Here is a 16,513-nt window from a genome sequence, read left to right on the forward strand (position 1 = left end):
CCTGTCTAGGATAGGGATCTTTAAAAACATTTTTTACCATTTCAGAAAATATCAGAATTGTTTTTAATTCGATTGTTATTTTTTTTCCATTGCTTCAAAAATCCCACCATCTTAGTGTAAGGTCTTTGACCATGGCAGCCTCTCCTAGTGATTTGCCTTTGAATGTAGATTAATTCTTCATATAACAAACATGTATTCTATTGCCAAGAGCTCCAAGACTGTATTAGAAGCCTTTTCAATTTGAGTAGGAGGAGCCAGAGCTTGTATTACCACTGACGTAGACTTGGAGGACCCAGTAGCACATCCATACCTAGGTGTATCCTTAAATTAGATAACTGCAGTTTATTCAACCATTGCCCAACTGTTGAACTTTCAGTTATATACAATTACAAATAATACTACTGGATACTGAGGATTTGTTATAAATAAGAAATATGCTTTTATTTAAAATAATTGGTGGTCAAGAATAAATACATTTGGATTTTACTCTTGTATTTCACAAAGGGAACTAGACTTAGTTATTACTTTCTTTTGCATACCTAAATAATTAAACCATAAGGTTCTCAAACTGACAGTTGACTATCTTCTCATACATATAGATACATAGATATATCACCCCAATTTGCAAATTTATTGACTGTTCTTACCTCTTCATTTCATTATTGTTTGTTCTTTAGTGTAAAAATTCATACACTAATGACTTTTCAAAATATTTTTTTCTGTCCTTCACTTCTTTCCTATGCTACCCATCCCAGTTCTCTTTGCAAACAGATATGACTAGGAGGCAATTGGAGTATGAAGCAAGACAGATCAGAGCTGCAATGGAAGAACAGCTAGGTACTTGCCAGGATATGGAAAAACGAGCACAGGTAATTTTAAAGTACTAGATTTTACTTTTTGGAACATTTATGACTATACAAATGTAATAACAATGTTGGCTGCAGCTGCTGCGGAGGTGTAAGGCCAACAACAAGACCAATAACACCAGCACACAGGAGGGCTACTAGCACAGGTTCTTTGATCTGTTTTTCCAAGGAAAGCAATTTTAAAGGGGTTTACAATCTCACTTTAATTAAACACACGTGTATCATTCACTTAGTTCAGGGAAAATGTCAGCACCCTGAACTTCAGAGCAAATACAAAAAGAGAAAATATAAACGGAGCAAATACCACAAATCAACAGACAGGCTTCTAGCTGTCTGACCAAAGCTATACATACATAGTTACCAGAGAGAGAAGCACCAACACCTGCCGGGTGGCTCCTTAATGGCTACGCAAAGTCTTGTCTGGCAAAATCACAGGAATGCTCTTCCAATGAGTGAGCCTCAAATAAAATGCTAACCTCTGAGTATATATACCCTTCTTAGGGCCCAAAGGCTTCACATCTACTCAGCAAAAGGGTGTGGGCTTGGGGCTTCACACCTAGTTAGCAAAAGGTAACAAACAAAGGCAAGGCTCAATCAAAGGCACTTGGTTGCCTAGTGCTAAGAAGCACTCCAAAAGAAAAAAACAGCAAAAAGTCCCACTTTGCTTGCCATTTACAACAAATTCTACCTATTTAGTTTAGAAAGTCATTGGAGTTTTACTAGAATGTTGGGGTTTTTTTAGTTGATAGGTAATTTTACCTTTGAATATTATAAACAATGTTATGTTTTTAAAGTCATGACATTTTTGAAGTTTTTGGAATTCAGAAGTAGATATTTCTGTATATACTTTTTACATAAATGCCTCAAAAATATCAAACCTCTTTACAAATGGACAAATAAACTTTCAAATTGCCATATGAGAATCTTGTTTTAATTAGTTTAGTAAACACACAAAAAATTTTGTTGGAAAAATATTGAGTTTAAAATGTCACTTGAGAGTCAGATATGGAATTCTGCATGTCCTTTCAAATATGATTGATGTTTATGTTTGTTTTGCTCAAGTGTTTTCCTCTGTTACAAAAGAGTTTGGATGGTAGTGTTGGAAAGTGACAGTGATGCTTTAAAAAAAAAGTAAATCTTAGAAGAAAAATAATTATATTAAGATACTCATTCCTTTTTTTTTTTTTAACACTTTGAATTCCGGAAATTTTTTTTTAACTTTTAATTCCCAAATCTAGCAGTAGTTCACAAAGATCACTTCGATAACCGAATGGAGACCAACTAGAAAGCTATTATAATAGTCCAGGAATGAGGTGATAAGGTCCTATATCAGGATTGTGGTAGTGTCAGAGCAGAGAAGCAGGCATATACAAGAGATGTTGAAAAGGTTGAATCAATAGGACTTTGTACCAGATTGGATATGGGAGGTGAGAGAGTAAGGAGTCCAAAGTGACATTGATATTGCCAACTGAGGTAACTGGGAAAATGTTTGGGTACCTTTGATAGAAATAAGGATGTTTGAGTGGTGGTTTGGTAGAGAAAGACATTGAGTTCAGTTTTGGACATTTTGAGTTTGACCCCTAATTGGAAATTAGAGGTATGAGATAAAGTCAGGAGAGAGGTTATGTCTGGATATAGTAAATCTGAGAATCATCTTTGTAGAGATGATAATCGAATCCATAGGAATTGATGGGATCACTGAGCAAAATAATACAGAGGTAGAAAAGTGTCCAGGACAGAGTATTGACATATAGGTATAGTTAGTGGGTATATTCTGAATGGAGATCCAACAAAGAAGACTGAGGAGAGATCGGACTGGTAGGAGGAAAACCAGGAGAGAACAGTGTCATGTTAAAGGTTTCTAAATCAAAAAGAGTATCAAGGAGAACAGTGTGATCAGCAGTTATCAGAGGCTCCCAAGAAGTCTAGAAGGATAAAGACTGAGAAAAGGCCTTTAGGTTCAGCAATTAAGAAATAATTGGTAACTTTGGATATAGCAGTTTTAGTTGAGTGATGAGATCAGCAACCATACTGTAGAATTAAGAAGTGAGAGGAAAAGAAGTGGACAGTTGGCATTGGCCTTCTCAAAGAGTTTAGAAATGAAAACAGAGAGAGAGAGAGAGCTTGTGCACGCAATTGCTAGTAGGGCTGGAAAATCAAATCAACACAATACCAAATGAACATAGTAAAATCACAACAAAACCAGAAGAAATAAAAAGAATGGTCAGAACCTGGGATGTGCTTGAACCAGCTTGAAACCGAGCTGATAGTTAAATTTTCAGAGTGTACATTTATACAATTGAAGACCAGCAAACATTACAAGTCATGGCTTGATTTATTGCTTCACTCATTGTCCTTAAAAAAGTGATGGAGAAAATGTCAACTATATAGATCAAACTTAAAAGTGTACATTTTTTCAAAGTGTACATTTTTCAAGTGTACAAAAGTACGCTTTTTTCAGTGGGTCAGTTATTAAACCTTTACCAGCACACCCCAATCAGAAATACATAAGCCATATTCTACTGAAATTGCAAACACCAAAGAAGTAGAGGAATACCTTTTGCCCAAACAAAAAGGAGACCAAGAAGAGACCTTAAATAATCAAATCCCAGAAAAGGAAATAGAATTAACTATTACCAAAGAAAAAACTTCTGATGTTATTGCAGTCTCAGAATTCTATCACACTTTTAAAGAACGCAGTACCATTACTACAGAAGTTTTCTCAGAAATTAAGAAAGCACTGCCTCAAATTATTATTATGAGACAAATACAGTACTATTGCCTTAACCAGGAAAGGATGAAACAAAGAACAACTATTGTATAAGACGACACTATTAAAGATGTAGAAATAGGCAAATTAGAGATAAAACTATTCCTGTTTCTGGTAGTATTATGGTTTATTTGGAAAATCCTAACGAATCATCAAAAGTACTAATTGAAATAGCAGTTTCAGGAAAATTATAGGCTACAGAATAACCCCTCACAAATCAATGCATTTCTGTGTAATAATAACAGAATTAAAGAGGCAATAATAGAAAGTCTCATTCAAAATAACTGCAGAATGCATAAATATTTGGAAATCAGTTACCAACGCACACAAAATATTTATCCAATCCAATAAATATTTATTAAATCCCTGCTATGTGCCAGGCACTGTGCTTAAAAAAAAACCAGTCCCTGTCCTCAAAGAGCTTATAGTGTAAAGGGGGAGACAACTCCCAAAAAGGAGTCGGGAAAACAGGGATTGGAGGGGTGGAAGAACACCAGTGGGGTATGTTGTTTGATGGAGTTTAAACCAGACAGAGCAGCAGATGGCAAAGTGGAGAGAACTGAGGATCCAGTTTATGCCCTCTACAAAGGAAGGCAGGCTTTGGGAGGAGTTTGGTACTCCGCTCTCCAACCCTCTAACTAGGGTAGAGAAGAGGCTGAGGGAATTGGTCTCCATCTAGGCTTAGCAGCGCAATGTTAAGTTTAGAAGTGATGAGCTTATCCTAAGAGTGGCATCTTTCTCCCTGAAGTTGAAACCAGACTCATTTCCAAAGTGCCATTTAAAGACATAAAGAACAACTTTAATAGCTTAGAGGAGTATTTGGTGCTCAAAATATAATTAAAATGACCCTAACAGTTAAATTACAATTTTACTGCTATACCATCCAGCCTGTCAAAGCGATCCTTTACAGAACTCTATAAATGTTTGATATATCCCCAAAAAGATGTAGGGCAAAATGAGATAATAAATCATTTAGCATTTATGAAATTCCTCGTATATACTAGGCACTATGCTAGCACTAAGGATACAAAAAGAAAAGTGGAATGGTCCTTACTCTTAAGAAGCTTATGTTCTAATCAGGGAGAGAACACGCACGTGTCCAAAACATACACCAACAGATGGTTGGTAAGCCTAGGAACAGAAAGGCACTAGTAGCTGGGTAAATCAGGAAAGTCCTCAAACCTCAAAAGGCCTCTTGAGCTGAGTCTTGAAGCCTTGAGATCATACGAGTCATACATTTAAAGCTGGAAAAGGTCCTGAGTAACATTTTATTGTCACACACAACAGCCATTTCAAATGTATGTCCTTAATCCCTCTCAGTGGACCTTGATATCTGTCATGAGTTCTCTGTTTTTCTTCCAGTCTCCCCATCTCCCTTCATAGCCAGATTCCTTAGAAAAAGTAATCTGTACTTACTGCCTCCATTTCTTTGCCTTTACCCTCACTTTGTTAATCACTCCTAATTTGACTTCTGACCTGACTACTCAAGTGACACTATTCTCTTCATCTGTGGTGGTTGTTTAGTCATTAAAGACTCATGGTAATCCATTGCATCACCTAGCTTCCCCAAAATGACGTTTATACTAGGCCTGAAATCATCCTTTATTGTTGTTGTTGGGTCATTTTTAGTCTTATCTGACTTTTTATGACCACATTTGGGATTTTCTTGGCAAAGATAAATTGGAGTGGTTTGCCCTTCCTTTCTCCAGCTCATTTGACAGATAAGGGAACTGAGGCAGTGTTAAGTGACTTGCCCAAGGTCACACAGCTAGTAAGTGTCTGAAGTCAGATTTGAATTTAGGAAGATGTGTCTTTCTGAGTCCAGGCCTGGTACTCTATCCATTGCGCTACCTGGCCCACAGAAAAGTCTTAATTGTTAAATACAAATGTTAGATTGGCTTCTTTCACCCTAATCTCTTATAGTTCTAACATTCTGACTGTTCCTGCTTAGTTTAGCTCCTTTTTAATTACCTTTTTTATCCAACATTTCAATCCCCATTGTAATACTAGTTTTGGAAATGATAAGTACAGTCATAATCTAGAAGGAAAAAATAAGTATATGTCAATGATTTTGTATTGAGAGAAAAGAAGCTGCTAAATTTTACTTTCAAAGCGCGGTATGATTAATGCAAACTAAAATTTCAAATCCTTTTCTTAATAAAAGTATGTCCTGGTTTAAGTAAACTGAAAAGTGAAGTCCAGTTGAAGTAAAAGATAAACCTACTTCTGATGACTTATTTTCCAATGGATTTACTTATTGAAAGCTACCTTTGAATGTTTAATTCCTTCTTTAAAACAAAATTTAACTTTTATGAACTCACTTTGAGGTTTTGGGAGAATGTCTCTAGTGTAGAAAATGTAAGATAATATAAGTTGAGCTGACACTTGTCTCTGCTCATAAATGTGTGGGCATTTATATTTTATTTCATGCCTGAGGCATGAAAGAATTAATTGATCTGCCATAACTTGTCAAAACAACCATGATATAGTTTATACAATTATATTTTTACAATGTGAGTTTGTGTGTATATGTATATAATTTTATCGCTTATTTTATTTTAGCTAAGAGTGGCTAGAATTCAGCAAATTGAGAAAGACATACTTCGTATACGACAGTTATTACAGTCCCAACCTGCAGAAGCAGAGGTTAGTAAGCTGTTTTTTTGCACTATGTAAATAAATATGGGTGGGCTTTTGTTTTTTAAATGGTAAAATTAATAACAAAACATGATTATACAGACTGACAGCTATGGGATCCAATAATTATAATAGTATCTCAATGTTTATTCTGCTTTGGACCTAGTTAGAGAAATAATAAAAGTAATTGCTACTTTATTCTGTTATCTTTGGGTAGTCATAGTGCATAAGTAATATAAGATTACTTTGATGTAGCTAATATACTACTATAAGCTATATCTAATTTATTTACACCTAATCAGAGATAATAGCTCTGGATGCTTTCTGTCAGTGAGTGAACTATTTCTTGAGTAGACATTCCCACGAATTCCTAAATTATCCTGTACTTTAGTTATATTCCTAAAAAGTTGGATATAAACTGAATCATATTTTAAATAATATGGGACAGAGGTTCTTAACCATTTTTGTGTCATAGACTCCTTTGGCAGTTCGGTGAAGCTGTGGACTACTCAAAATAATAATTTCAAATGCATAAAATAAAATACATGGTATTAAAAAGAAAAATAATTAGCTTGAAATGTAGTTATCACAATGGATTTTGAAAACAAGTTCATGGACCCCACGTGCCCTTGGAAAATCCCTTAGTCAAAGGAATACTGTAGAGTATTGTAAAATTAATAATTTTCTCCGAGGAACGTGAAAGTTGCCATACTGGGTTATATCTATGGCCTGTCTAGCCAAGTATTCCAGTGCCAACTAGGAACCTAAGGGATATGTCATGGTTAAAAAGCAGCAGATAGGGAGAAGTGTCCATTCAGGAATAAAGTGGCTGAATCCAGGAATAAAGGATTGTGTTCTGAGGCCTTTCCCCAAAATGGAGCTCCTAGAAGAACTTACCAGTGTGAGAAGGTGCTCATAGTAGAGTTAGGAGGTAACTGGGTTCTAGAGCTAAGTTTGGAGAATGAAAGATGGCTGGTTTGGGCCCTTCCTTGAAATGGAGAATCCAAGAAAAATGCACCTTAATGGTCTTCCCTCTATGGCTCCTCATGATTGATCGTATGGACGAGAGGGCCTTTAAAGGATTCTCTAACTTTAGATTGAGCTGAAGAGCCCCTGGTGCCTTTCTGCTGAAGGAGTCGGATCCAAAGTTGCCTGCAAGAGAGGGTATCATTGCCTTCTCCCTTCTATGCAGGCTTTTGTGAGTCCTTTCTTCATCCCCAGAGCCCCTATTCACACTCTCCATAATATTTGTTCAAGTCACAACTGTCCAGACTTGCTCCAACATAACTAAAGTCTGAAGCCATTCTGATAGTTGTTTAGTCATGACTAAACATGACCCCATCTGGGGTTTTCTTGGTAAAGATACTACAGTCATTTGCCGTTTCCTTCTCCAGCTCTTTTTACAGATGAGAAATTGAGGCAAAAGGGATTAAGTGATTTGCCCAGAGTCACACAGGTAGTAAGTGTCTGAAGTTGGATTTGAACTCAAGTCTTCTTGACTCTAGGCCCAGTCTTCTATCCACTGTGCCTCCTAGGTGCCCTCATTTTGATAGGGCCCTACCCAAAAGGTGACATCTGCAGTTTGCTGGATCCTGAGGCAGTCTTGCCTTATAATGTGGCAGTTGATCTCCCCTCCACCCCCTGCCCCACCTGTCATTTCACATCCCCCCATTCTGCACAGATCCCATCTATCAAACCATTTCCTTTAGGAACTTCACCCCCCTCCCTTGCAGATCTTCAGAAGAAATGACATGAAAAGGAGTTCATCTTTATGGTACCAGGTATGAACAACTCTACATCTCAACAACCAAAAAAAAGGACAAAGAACATTCCCTGTCTGGAAGCACTAATAAATCTAGCTGATTAGATTTAAAAGAGGCCTTCAAAAACCTCCCTTATCCTATGGAAGTCACCTGAAAAACCAGCTCAACATTGGCTCTGTTAAACTACATCCTCAGCAGACATTGCTCCAGCTACTCATCAGGTTTCTGTTTGAACCCTGTGCAGCCATGTTCCTAGGTTGAGAAGGCCCACCTAACCCTTTCCTCGTGTAGGGTATCTTCCCCGCTTTAGATCTGCTTCTGCTATCTCTAGGGGAACAAAACCTCTGGATCATAGGGTAGTTTCCTGACTGAGGCTTGTCAGTCCCCACTTCCATCAGGAGAGATCCTTTTACCTGCCACCATCTCTGCTAGCTACCTCTGGGGTTTCATTTCATGGTTCTTGAAGGCCAAGATCTCTGTCTCTAATTGCTAACTATACTGAACCATTTCGGTTCCTGCCTAACACTGGCATTCTAATTTCTACAGGACAGTCAACACCAACCAGGGAATGCTGGATTTGGCACTTTATTTACTGTCCTGGGCAGTCTGCTCAAACACCCATAGAGTTAATCATTTTAAGTGGGAACCTGCTCCCTACCCTCAGCATATGTAATCAGAAGGACTGGGGAGCGCAGTGCACAGGCAAAACAAAAAGCCGTGGCCACCTCTTCAGTGATCTCAGATATCTCTTTCTCTTCTTGATATTCTTTCCCTTTTCTTCGTTCACATAGTTACCATCTAATTTAGGCCTTTTTTTCTGAACTATTAAAAATACACAGCCTCCTGATTGGTCTCTCTGCCTCGAGTCTCTTGTTGTTCCAGTTGATTTTCCGATTAGCTGCCAAAGTGAATTTTCTAAAGCTTAGGTCCAGACCATGTCATGCCCCTCTTAGTAAATGGAAGTGGCTTCTTGTTACCTTCAGGATCAAGTGTGATCTTGATTAATGTTTTGATTAGCATTTAAAACGTGTGTGTGTGTGTGTGTGTGTGTGTGTGTGTGTGTGTGTGTGTGTGTAAAATTTTGAGTAGTATTTTGATAGCATTTAAAACTCTCCACAGCCTGGCCTCTTCCCAACTTTCCAGGCTTCTTACACTTTACTTCCCTCCATATACTTGACTACTTGCCTGTTCCTCACTCACAACACTCCATCTTTTAGGAAGTTTCTTCTTTTGCATTAGTCGTTCTATATTCCTGGAACGTTCTTCTTTCTCACCTGTCTCTCTAAGTGTCCCTGGCTCTGGGAATTCAGTATCTTGGTGGGAATGGGATTTGAGAGAGTAAAGTCATGCTATATTAGGACTAGACAGGACCTTGAGTTATTTTTTTTTTAAATAGATTTGTTGTTTGTTCGTGGTTTTCAAGAAATTCGATGATTCTTAAATTTTCAGGTTATTTTTTTTTAAATCAAACGTAACTTACTTTTTTTCTATTAAGTCTTCATTTCTTTTCCTCACTTTTGTTATCCTTAGTAAGCCATTTTTTTTTCTGTGAAACTTTATTTGAACTTCTGGAGTTATTTTTTTCCAGGTTTACCCTTTTGGGCTCCTCTTAACCCATAACATTTCTTCATTGTTTTCTTCTATTTACTGATATCTAGCCTCAGTTTTTGGATTGAGATAGGTGCCAGATCCAAGCGCTTACCCCAACCCCCACTTTTGGATGGGATGGTCTGGCTCTTTTTTGGTCCTGTCTCCTTTCTAGTCTGGACGCCACTGCCATTCTTATGGGCATGGCTGATATTCTCTTCCTCAGTCCCTGGCTTTTGTCTCAGTCTCCTTCTTGGTGGCCCACTGTAGGAGCTAGCTTTGGCTCATCTCTTTCTCCTTTTCCTTGTATGATCCCCATTCAAGAATTGGTTCTTTTGGGGCTGCTAGGTGGTGCAGTGAGTAGAGGATAGGCCCTGTAGTCTGGAGGACCTGAGTTCACTCAGACACTTGACACACTTACTAGCTGTGTGACCTTGGGCAAGTCACTTAACCCCAATTTCCCTGCCTTCCCCCCTCCAAAAAAACAAAAAGAATTGGTTCTTTTGATGTGACCCCAGAGAGGCCCCTAGTCAGGTGTTACAGAACACACTACTCCCTGGCCTCTTGCAAGTCTCACAGTGCAGGTGCCCAGGCACTGAATTGATCCTTTCTCCTTTTTTGATACCCAGTGCTCCAAGGAATGCACACTTGGGCCCTGTCTCCCTGTGCAGTGACATATAGGAACTGGCTCTGTATTCTGCTTCCCTTCTAACAACCTGGGACTTCAGGCCTCAATTATTAAAGCTAAGATCTGCACTGAAACCTTTTGGAAAATCCTTGCTCAGCACAGTAGGTTTCATTTCCTGCAGCTCCATCTGGCTTTCCTGTACAACTCCCCTTCCAGGCATCTGTAGCCTTCTAGCCATGTTTTTGTGCAGTTTTGGACTTTGATAGAGCAGTTTTCTTGTATTTCTCTTTGGCTTTCTTTACCATTGCTCTCTCAGGAGCCTTTTTCATATATTTGATGGAGTGTGTGAAAGAGAACCTGACTCTTCTACATCCTTTCCTATACATAACTACCTTAACCAGAAATCTCTTCCCCTTTATCTTTGTTTCGTAAGTTGCCTTGGCCAGACAATTCATTACTTAATAGGTAGCCTGTGTAAGTTTACTCAGAAATAATTATAATGCAAACTAGAATAGAAATAAAGGAAAGATACAACATACTATGAGAGTTGTAAAGAGACAAATGCTGAATGAAGACAGAGACAGCTTGTTCCTTGAACTAAGCAACTTAGACAAAGCAAGCCCTCTCTCAGTGTAAGATTTAAAACAAAACCAAAAAACCCAAAACTATCTCCTGAGAAGAGTGAAGGAGAACCTAAGAGAGGAACCCTGGCCAAAAAAAAAAGTTCCAGTGACATGAGAAGAAAATCCACGAAGTGCCCTGTACTTTAGAAAAAGAAACTCTGGTAGCTTTTTAGTCCTGGCCAGGAAATGAGAATATGTGCAATAGAGGCCCTGAGAGGATTTGTTCAAACCTTAGATGTAAGCAGCTTCTTTAATTCTAAGTGCTGATAATGAAGCCAAGCAGCTAGTGGATAATTTCCACTGATGTGCCTGAACAGTAGGTAGGGTGAACATTTTTGAAAATGAACAAAGTGAAAGGACAGAGAGAGAGAGAGAGAAAAGGATAAACAGGAGGAAAATAGGATGGAGGGAAATACATTGTAATCATAACTGTGAAAAGAAATTTCACAGCAAATTTCTCTGATAAAGACCTTATTTCTCAAATATATAGAAAACTGAGTCAGATTTCTAGAAATAAGAGCCATTCCTCATTTGATGAATGTGTTAAAGGATATCCACAAGCAGCTTTCAGACAAAGTAATCAAAATTATCTGTAGTCATATGAAAATATGCTCTAAATCACTCTTTATTAGAGGAATGCACATTAAAAGGACTCTGAGCCACTGCCTCACACATATCAGATTGACTAATGTGACAGAAAAGGAATTTGACAAATGTTGGAGGAGATGTGGGAAAGCTGAGATACTAAGGCACTGTTGGTAAAGTTGTATACTGATTCAACCATTTTGTAGAGTAGTTTAGAATTGTTCCTAAAGGGCTATAAAACCATATATACCCTTTGACCAAGCAATATCACTACTGAGTCTGTATCCCAAAGAGATAAAAATGAAAAGGAAAAGGACTTATAGGTACAAAAAATATTCATAGCAGCTCTTTTAGATGGCAAAGAATTGGAAATGGAGGTAATGTCCGTCAATTGAGGAATGGCTGAACGAGTTGTTGTATGTGATTGTGATGGTATACTATTGTGCTATAAGAGATGATGAGTTGGGTACTCTCAGAAGAACCTGGAGAGAGTTAAATTGAATGTAAAGTGCAATGAGCAGAATCAAGAGAATACTGTATACAGTAACAGTAATATTGTATGATGATGATTTGGCTATTCTTAGCAATACAGTGATCCAAGACAGTTCTGAAGGACTTATGATGAAAAATACTATTCATGTCCAAAGAAAGAACTGATGGAGTCTGAATGCTGATCGAAGCATACTTTTTCTTTATTTTTCTTTTTTTGTCTGTTTTCTTTTACACTGTGTCTTTTACAATATACAATATGGAACAATATACAATTTACAATATGCAACATGTCTTTTGAAATATACAACATGGAAATATGTTTTACATAACTGCGCATGTATAACTTACATTAATTGCTTGCCTTCTCATTGCAGGAGAAGTGAAAGAGGGAGGGAATTTGGAACCCCCAAGTTTTAAAAAACAGATGTTAAAAAATTTTACATGTAATTGGAGGAAAATAAAACATTAAATAAAATAAAGAATAGGTAGAGGGCAAAAAGAAAAACAAAAACAAAAAGGAAGTGAGAGAATAAAGGAAAAAAGAGAAGACTGAGGCAGTCACCTCCATTGTTACTTACTTAGCTGCCTTAGGCTGCACCAGCTCCAGACCCTGTTGTCTTAGGGAGGAAAGAAACAACTTCACTGTTAGACAGGTTCAAGAATCCAAGTGAGCACAACCAGCTTTTTGACTGCTTTAATCTAAGAAACATGGATAAAAAATTCTGTCCTTTGGAACATATGTGTCTGGTTAATCTAACCTTCCACTCATTCCCAGACATAGCCATATATCTATTACTTTTATTTATTAGATGTATTAAGTCCCATCTGTGGTGTGTACATACTATAAGAAAGCGGTTACTTAATGGTTCTATAAAAATTGAATTGCATGGTTTATTCCATTTGTTTACTACATAGAATTAGAACTGCCAGGGACCCTGAGAGGTCGCACAGCCAAGATGTCGGGGAGTGAGCCTCCAATAAGCTGTATACACATTTATTAAGAGCAGGGTGGTTCAGTGGAATGAACACAGAGAAGGCGATTATGAGATTGAGGTCTGCCAGTAATTAGCTCTGGAATCCTTTGGCAGGTCACTTTATTTCTTTAGTTTCTTCGTCTCTAGGAAGAGTTGACAAGATCCTCTTTGTACTTCTTTCCAGTTCAACATTTTGTGATTCTGTGACTTTGACACTGAAAGTACTAATCATTTATGAGTACACTTACCTTCTGCAATATAGTCGTGCTGAAAAAGTTCATTAAAAAATGATATTTTGACCAGTTCTAAATGTATATGGAAGTTTGCTATTTAAAAGGACTCTTAAGTAAAATATTTTATAAAGACTAAAAAACGTTTTTACAGTGTGAATGTACTTCATTAATTTATCTTTTGCAAATTTCTTTTTTTATGTTAGATTAGTTTTTGTATTAGATTTGCTTAGAGTGAAGCATATATCATTATTCCTGTACAAATGATAAATTATACTTTCAAATGTACAGAAAAGGTATTAGAGCATCAGACTTGGAGTCAGGAAGAACTGAGTTTGAATTCTGCCTCAGGCACTTACTAGCTGGGTGACCTGGGACTAGTCACCCTTTCACAAGCCTCAGTTTCCTCATCTGTAAAATGAGGATAATAATAACACCCACCTCACAGGACTGTTGCAAGGATTAAAGTATTATGTATAAAATGCTTTGCTAACCTTAACTTGCTGTATGAATGCTAGTATTACTACTGTATGGGAAGTGGTGTTTTTTATTTCATTGAATACTATCATTTGTATTTCATGTGACATATAATAAAATTTTCCTGTTTTAGCTTTTAATTCATATCAGAATGGAAATTTCTCATCTTTAGTCTTTAAAGTTCTTTAAAGATTTTCTAGGAATTTTTCTTGGTGAAAAATATGTACTGTATAAATTAATATATTAATCAAGCTCTCTGCCTGTGAGGTACAAATCATCCAAAAAGCAGCCCCACTAAATACATGGATCTTATGATTTTAAAGGGAAGGGAAGACAGTTATTTATCCAGTTCACTTCTATTCCTGATAATGATGTGCACACAGCTGGTGGAAGGTGGTATTTCTGAATGCCTCAGAAAATCCTTTCTCTTCTAAGTAATACTTAGCATGTTTTACTTTGATCTTGCAGTTTTGTTGAGGCAGTCAGTTGTTAATTATCAAATATAAAGTATAGTTTGGTGTCTTTCTAAATACATATAACTAATGCAGTCAGTACTTTAAAGCAATAGAATGATGAAGTATAGATTCTGTTTCTGTATATAATGATATAAGCTCTTGTTATTAGAGGGCATCTCAGAACAAGCCTGATGCCATCTCCCATGAATCAGAGAGGCAGAATGAAGGCCCAGGAGCAGCAGAAATCAGCATGGCACCTTCTGGTAGTAGTCAGGTAAATGAATCATTTTGTTTAATGAAATTGGATACTTAAAATGGTAGCATGGTTAATTCGTATTTTATTATAACATGAATACTTTAAATTATTGGGTTTGGGAGATTGTTTATTTCTTCAAAAGCTAAAAGTCTGGGGGGTTTTTTTGGCACTGACTGTACTCACAACTACCAGGGATGTTTTAGTCATCTTCGGTATTTTTTAAAAAAAGATGAAATAGTATCCAGAATTTAATCTGAAGTTATAAGCATGTTATATAATTAAATATTGAATATATTATTAAATATAAATTATTTAAACCATGTTGTTTGAACTATTTATTTTGCCTTGGTTAGAACAATTTTGTCTCCATCTATCAAAAATATGGCATAAAGTATTTATTATTAGGTTATTATAATGAGGCATTTACATCATCATTCTTGTTTTCCATTCTACTTCTGGACTTTGTGAGCCTAGAATTGAAAATAAAATCACTTTAAAAATAATTTTCAAATTTATGAAAATTTTTGGTTTTTTTTTTCTGTCAGCTTTTTATCTTTTATATAAGGAAGTAATTAACCTTTTTCATATTAAATCTTTTAACATTCTGATGTCTTAAATTTTTAGTTTTCTAATAAGATGCTATTCAGAAACTTTCTCAATTTAACAGTCTTAAAGTAATTTTTCATTGTTATCAAAATTTTAAATCTGTTGTTACTTAAGAAAATATTCTTGAATTTGTTAATTGTACTTCTAATATTTCAGTGAAGTTTTAATACCAAAATCAGTATTCATAGTAATTCTCTAGTATACATTAAAAATAGAAACAATTTTAATCTCTTTTATACTAGACTGTGGCTTTACTTCTTAACACGGCATCAGATTTCTGTATGTAATAATGCTTTAGGTTTAATACATTTTTAAAATGTCTTTTAGCCCAATTTTCTTTTGTACGCATAGGAGAAATGTGTTACGGGAGGCAAAATTTAGTAATATTGGTAATAGAAAAAACTTTTTTTGGTTATGCTTAAACCTCTTTCCAGGGTGCTATTTCCCCTACTCTATCCATATCTCAGTTAAGTATTTTAAAAATACCATTTTCATAGCCTTCTTCCTTGATACTGTAGGGTATTCTCACAGTATTCCTTTTGTCAATCATTTTGAGGTTATTTGTTTCAGGGGATTATATTACAATTAATATATACAGAAGCAATATTAACTATATACATACATTTAAAAAATTATTTCATTATATAAACTGTAATGGTGTAGTAAAAAGAGCACTGAATTTGGAGTCAGAGGGTCTGGATTTAGATTCTGACTATGCTCCTTACTACATGTAGGACAGTAAGTAAATCACCTTTCCTCTCTGGGCCTTAGTTCCTTATATATAAAATGAAGGGATTAGACTGCATGACTTTTAAAGCCTTCCATTTCTAAATCTAAGAATCATAATCCCACTTGTTTTGTGAATTTGAAGTTTTTCAGTAAGAATCTATTAGCTGTTCCAAGGTTACTGAGCTTGATTATTCCACAGTTCTTAGTGGAATACATAATACAAACTTGATATTTTTCATTCCAGTGTACAAAGCTAATGGCATTGAATTTGATGATTAATCTCTAGCTGGGCAGGAGCCTTTACAGTAGAATTCATTGTTCTGCTTCTCTATTTCACTGCCCATCTGAGTCAGAGAAGGTAATGGGAAGTGAGCCAATTGAGGAACTAGAAGTTAGGGTATTTGCAGAAGTATCAGTAGGTAAGTTGAAGTCCCCTAATATGAGGGCAGGAGTTGTGGTAGAGAGAGACTATGAGTCAGAAATTGAAGGCATTGAGGTAGGAAGGTATTCTGGGCTGAACCTAACTCAAAGCAGTCCTCTAGTAGTTTAGGTTTGAAATTAGAATAAAATAAAATGCTTGTATAGGTCATTTTGTTTTGTGATTTCCTCAGCCATAGCAGGAGAATGATATTCAACAAGAATAATAGGCATGAGTTGATTCTGCTTAGTGAAACTCCCTTGCCTGAGGTACCCATCATGTGCTACCAGCCAGGCACCAAATCATGCCTGGAACTCCTTGTCACTCTCTTTGTACTCAGGTGATCAGAAAATGTCAAAAATAATCTTCTCAGTCAGTCAAATCTCAGTGATGTGTTTGGTGCCTTTAAAGAAAAAA

At 36.4% G+C, this 16,513-nt stretch overlaps 1 protein-coding gene across 3 annotated transcripts in view; it reads left to right on the forward strand.

Annotated features, from left to right (window-relative positions):
- Positions 1-16,513, forward strand: part of APC (APC regulator of WNT signaling pathway) — a 135,649-nt gene that overhangs the window by 70,869 nt on the left and 48,267 nt on the right. For all 3 annotated transcript variants that reach the window (XM_036740971.1, XM_036740969.1, XM_036740970.1), the window contains 3 exons: positions 756-869; positions 6,199-6,282; positions 14,257-14,361. In XM_036740971.1, coding sequence (XP_036596866.1) covers positions 756-869; positions 6,199-6,282; positions 14,257-14,361 — 303 coding nt within the window. The remainder of the gene's footprint in view (positions 1-755; positions 870-6,198; positions 6,283-14,256; positions 14,362-16,513) is intronic.

Source organism: Trichosurus vulpecula, chromosome 1 (genome assembly GCF_011100635.1).
Source record: "Trichosurus vulpecula isolate mTriVul1 chromosome 1, mTriVul1.pri, whole genome shotgun sequence".
NCBI classification, from domain to species: Eukaryota; Metazoa; Chordata; class Mammalia; order Diprotodontia; family Phalangeridae; genus Trichosurus; species Trichosurus vulpecula.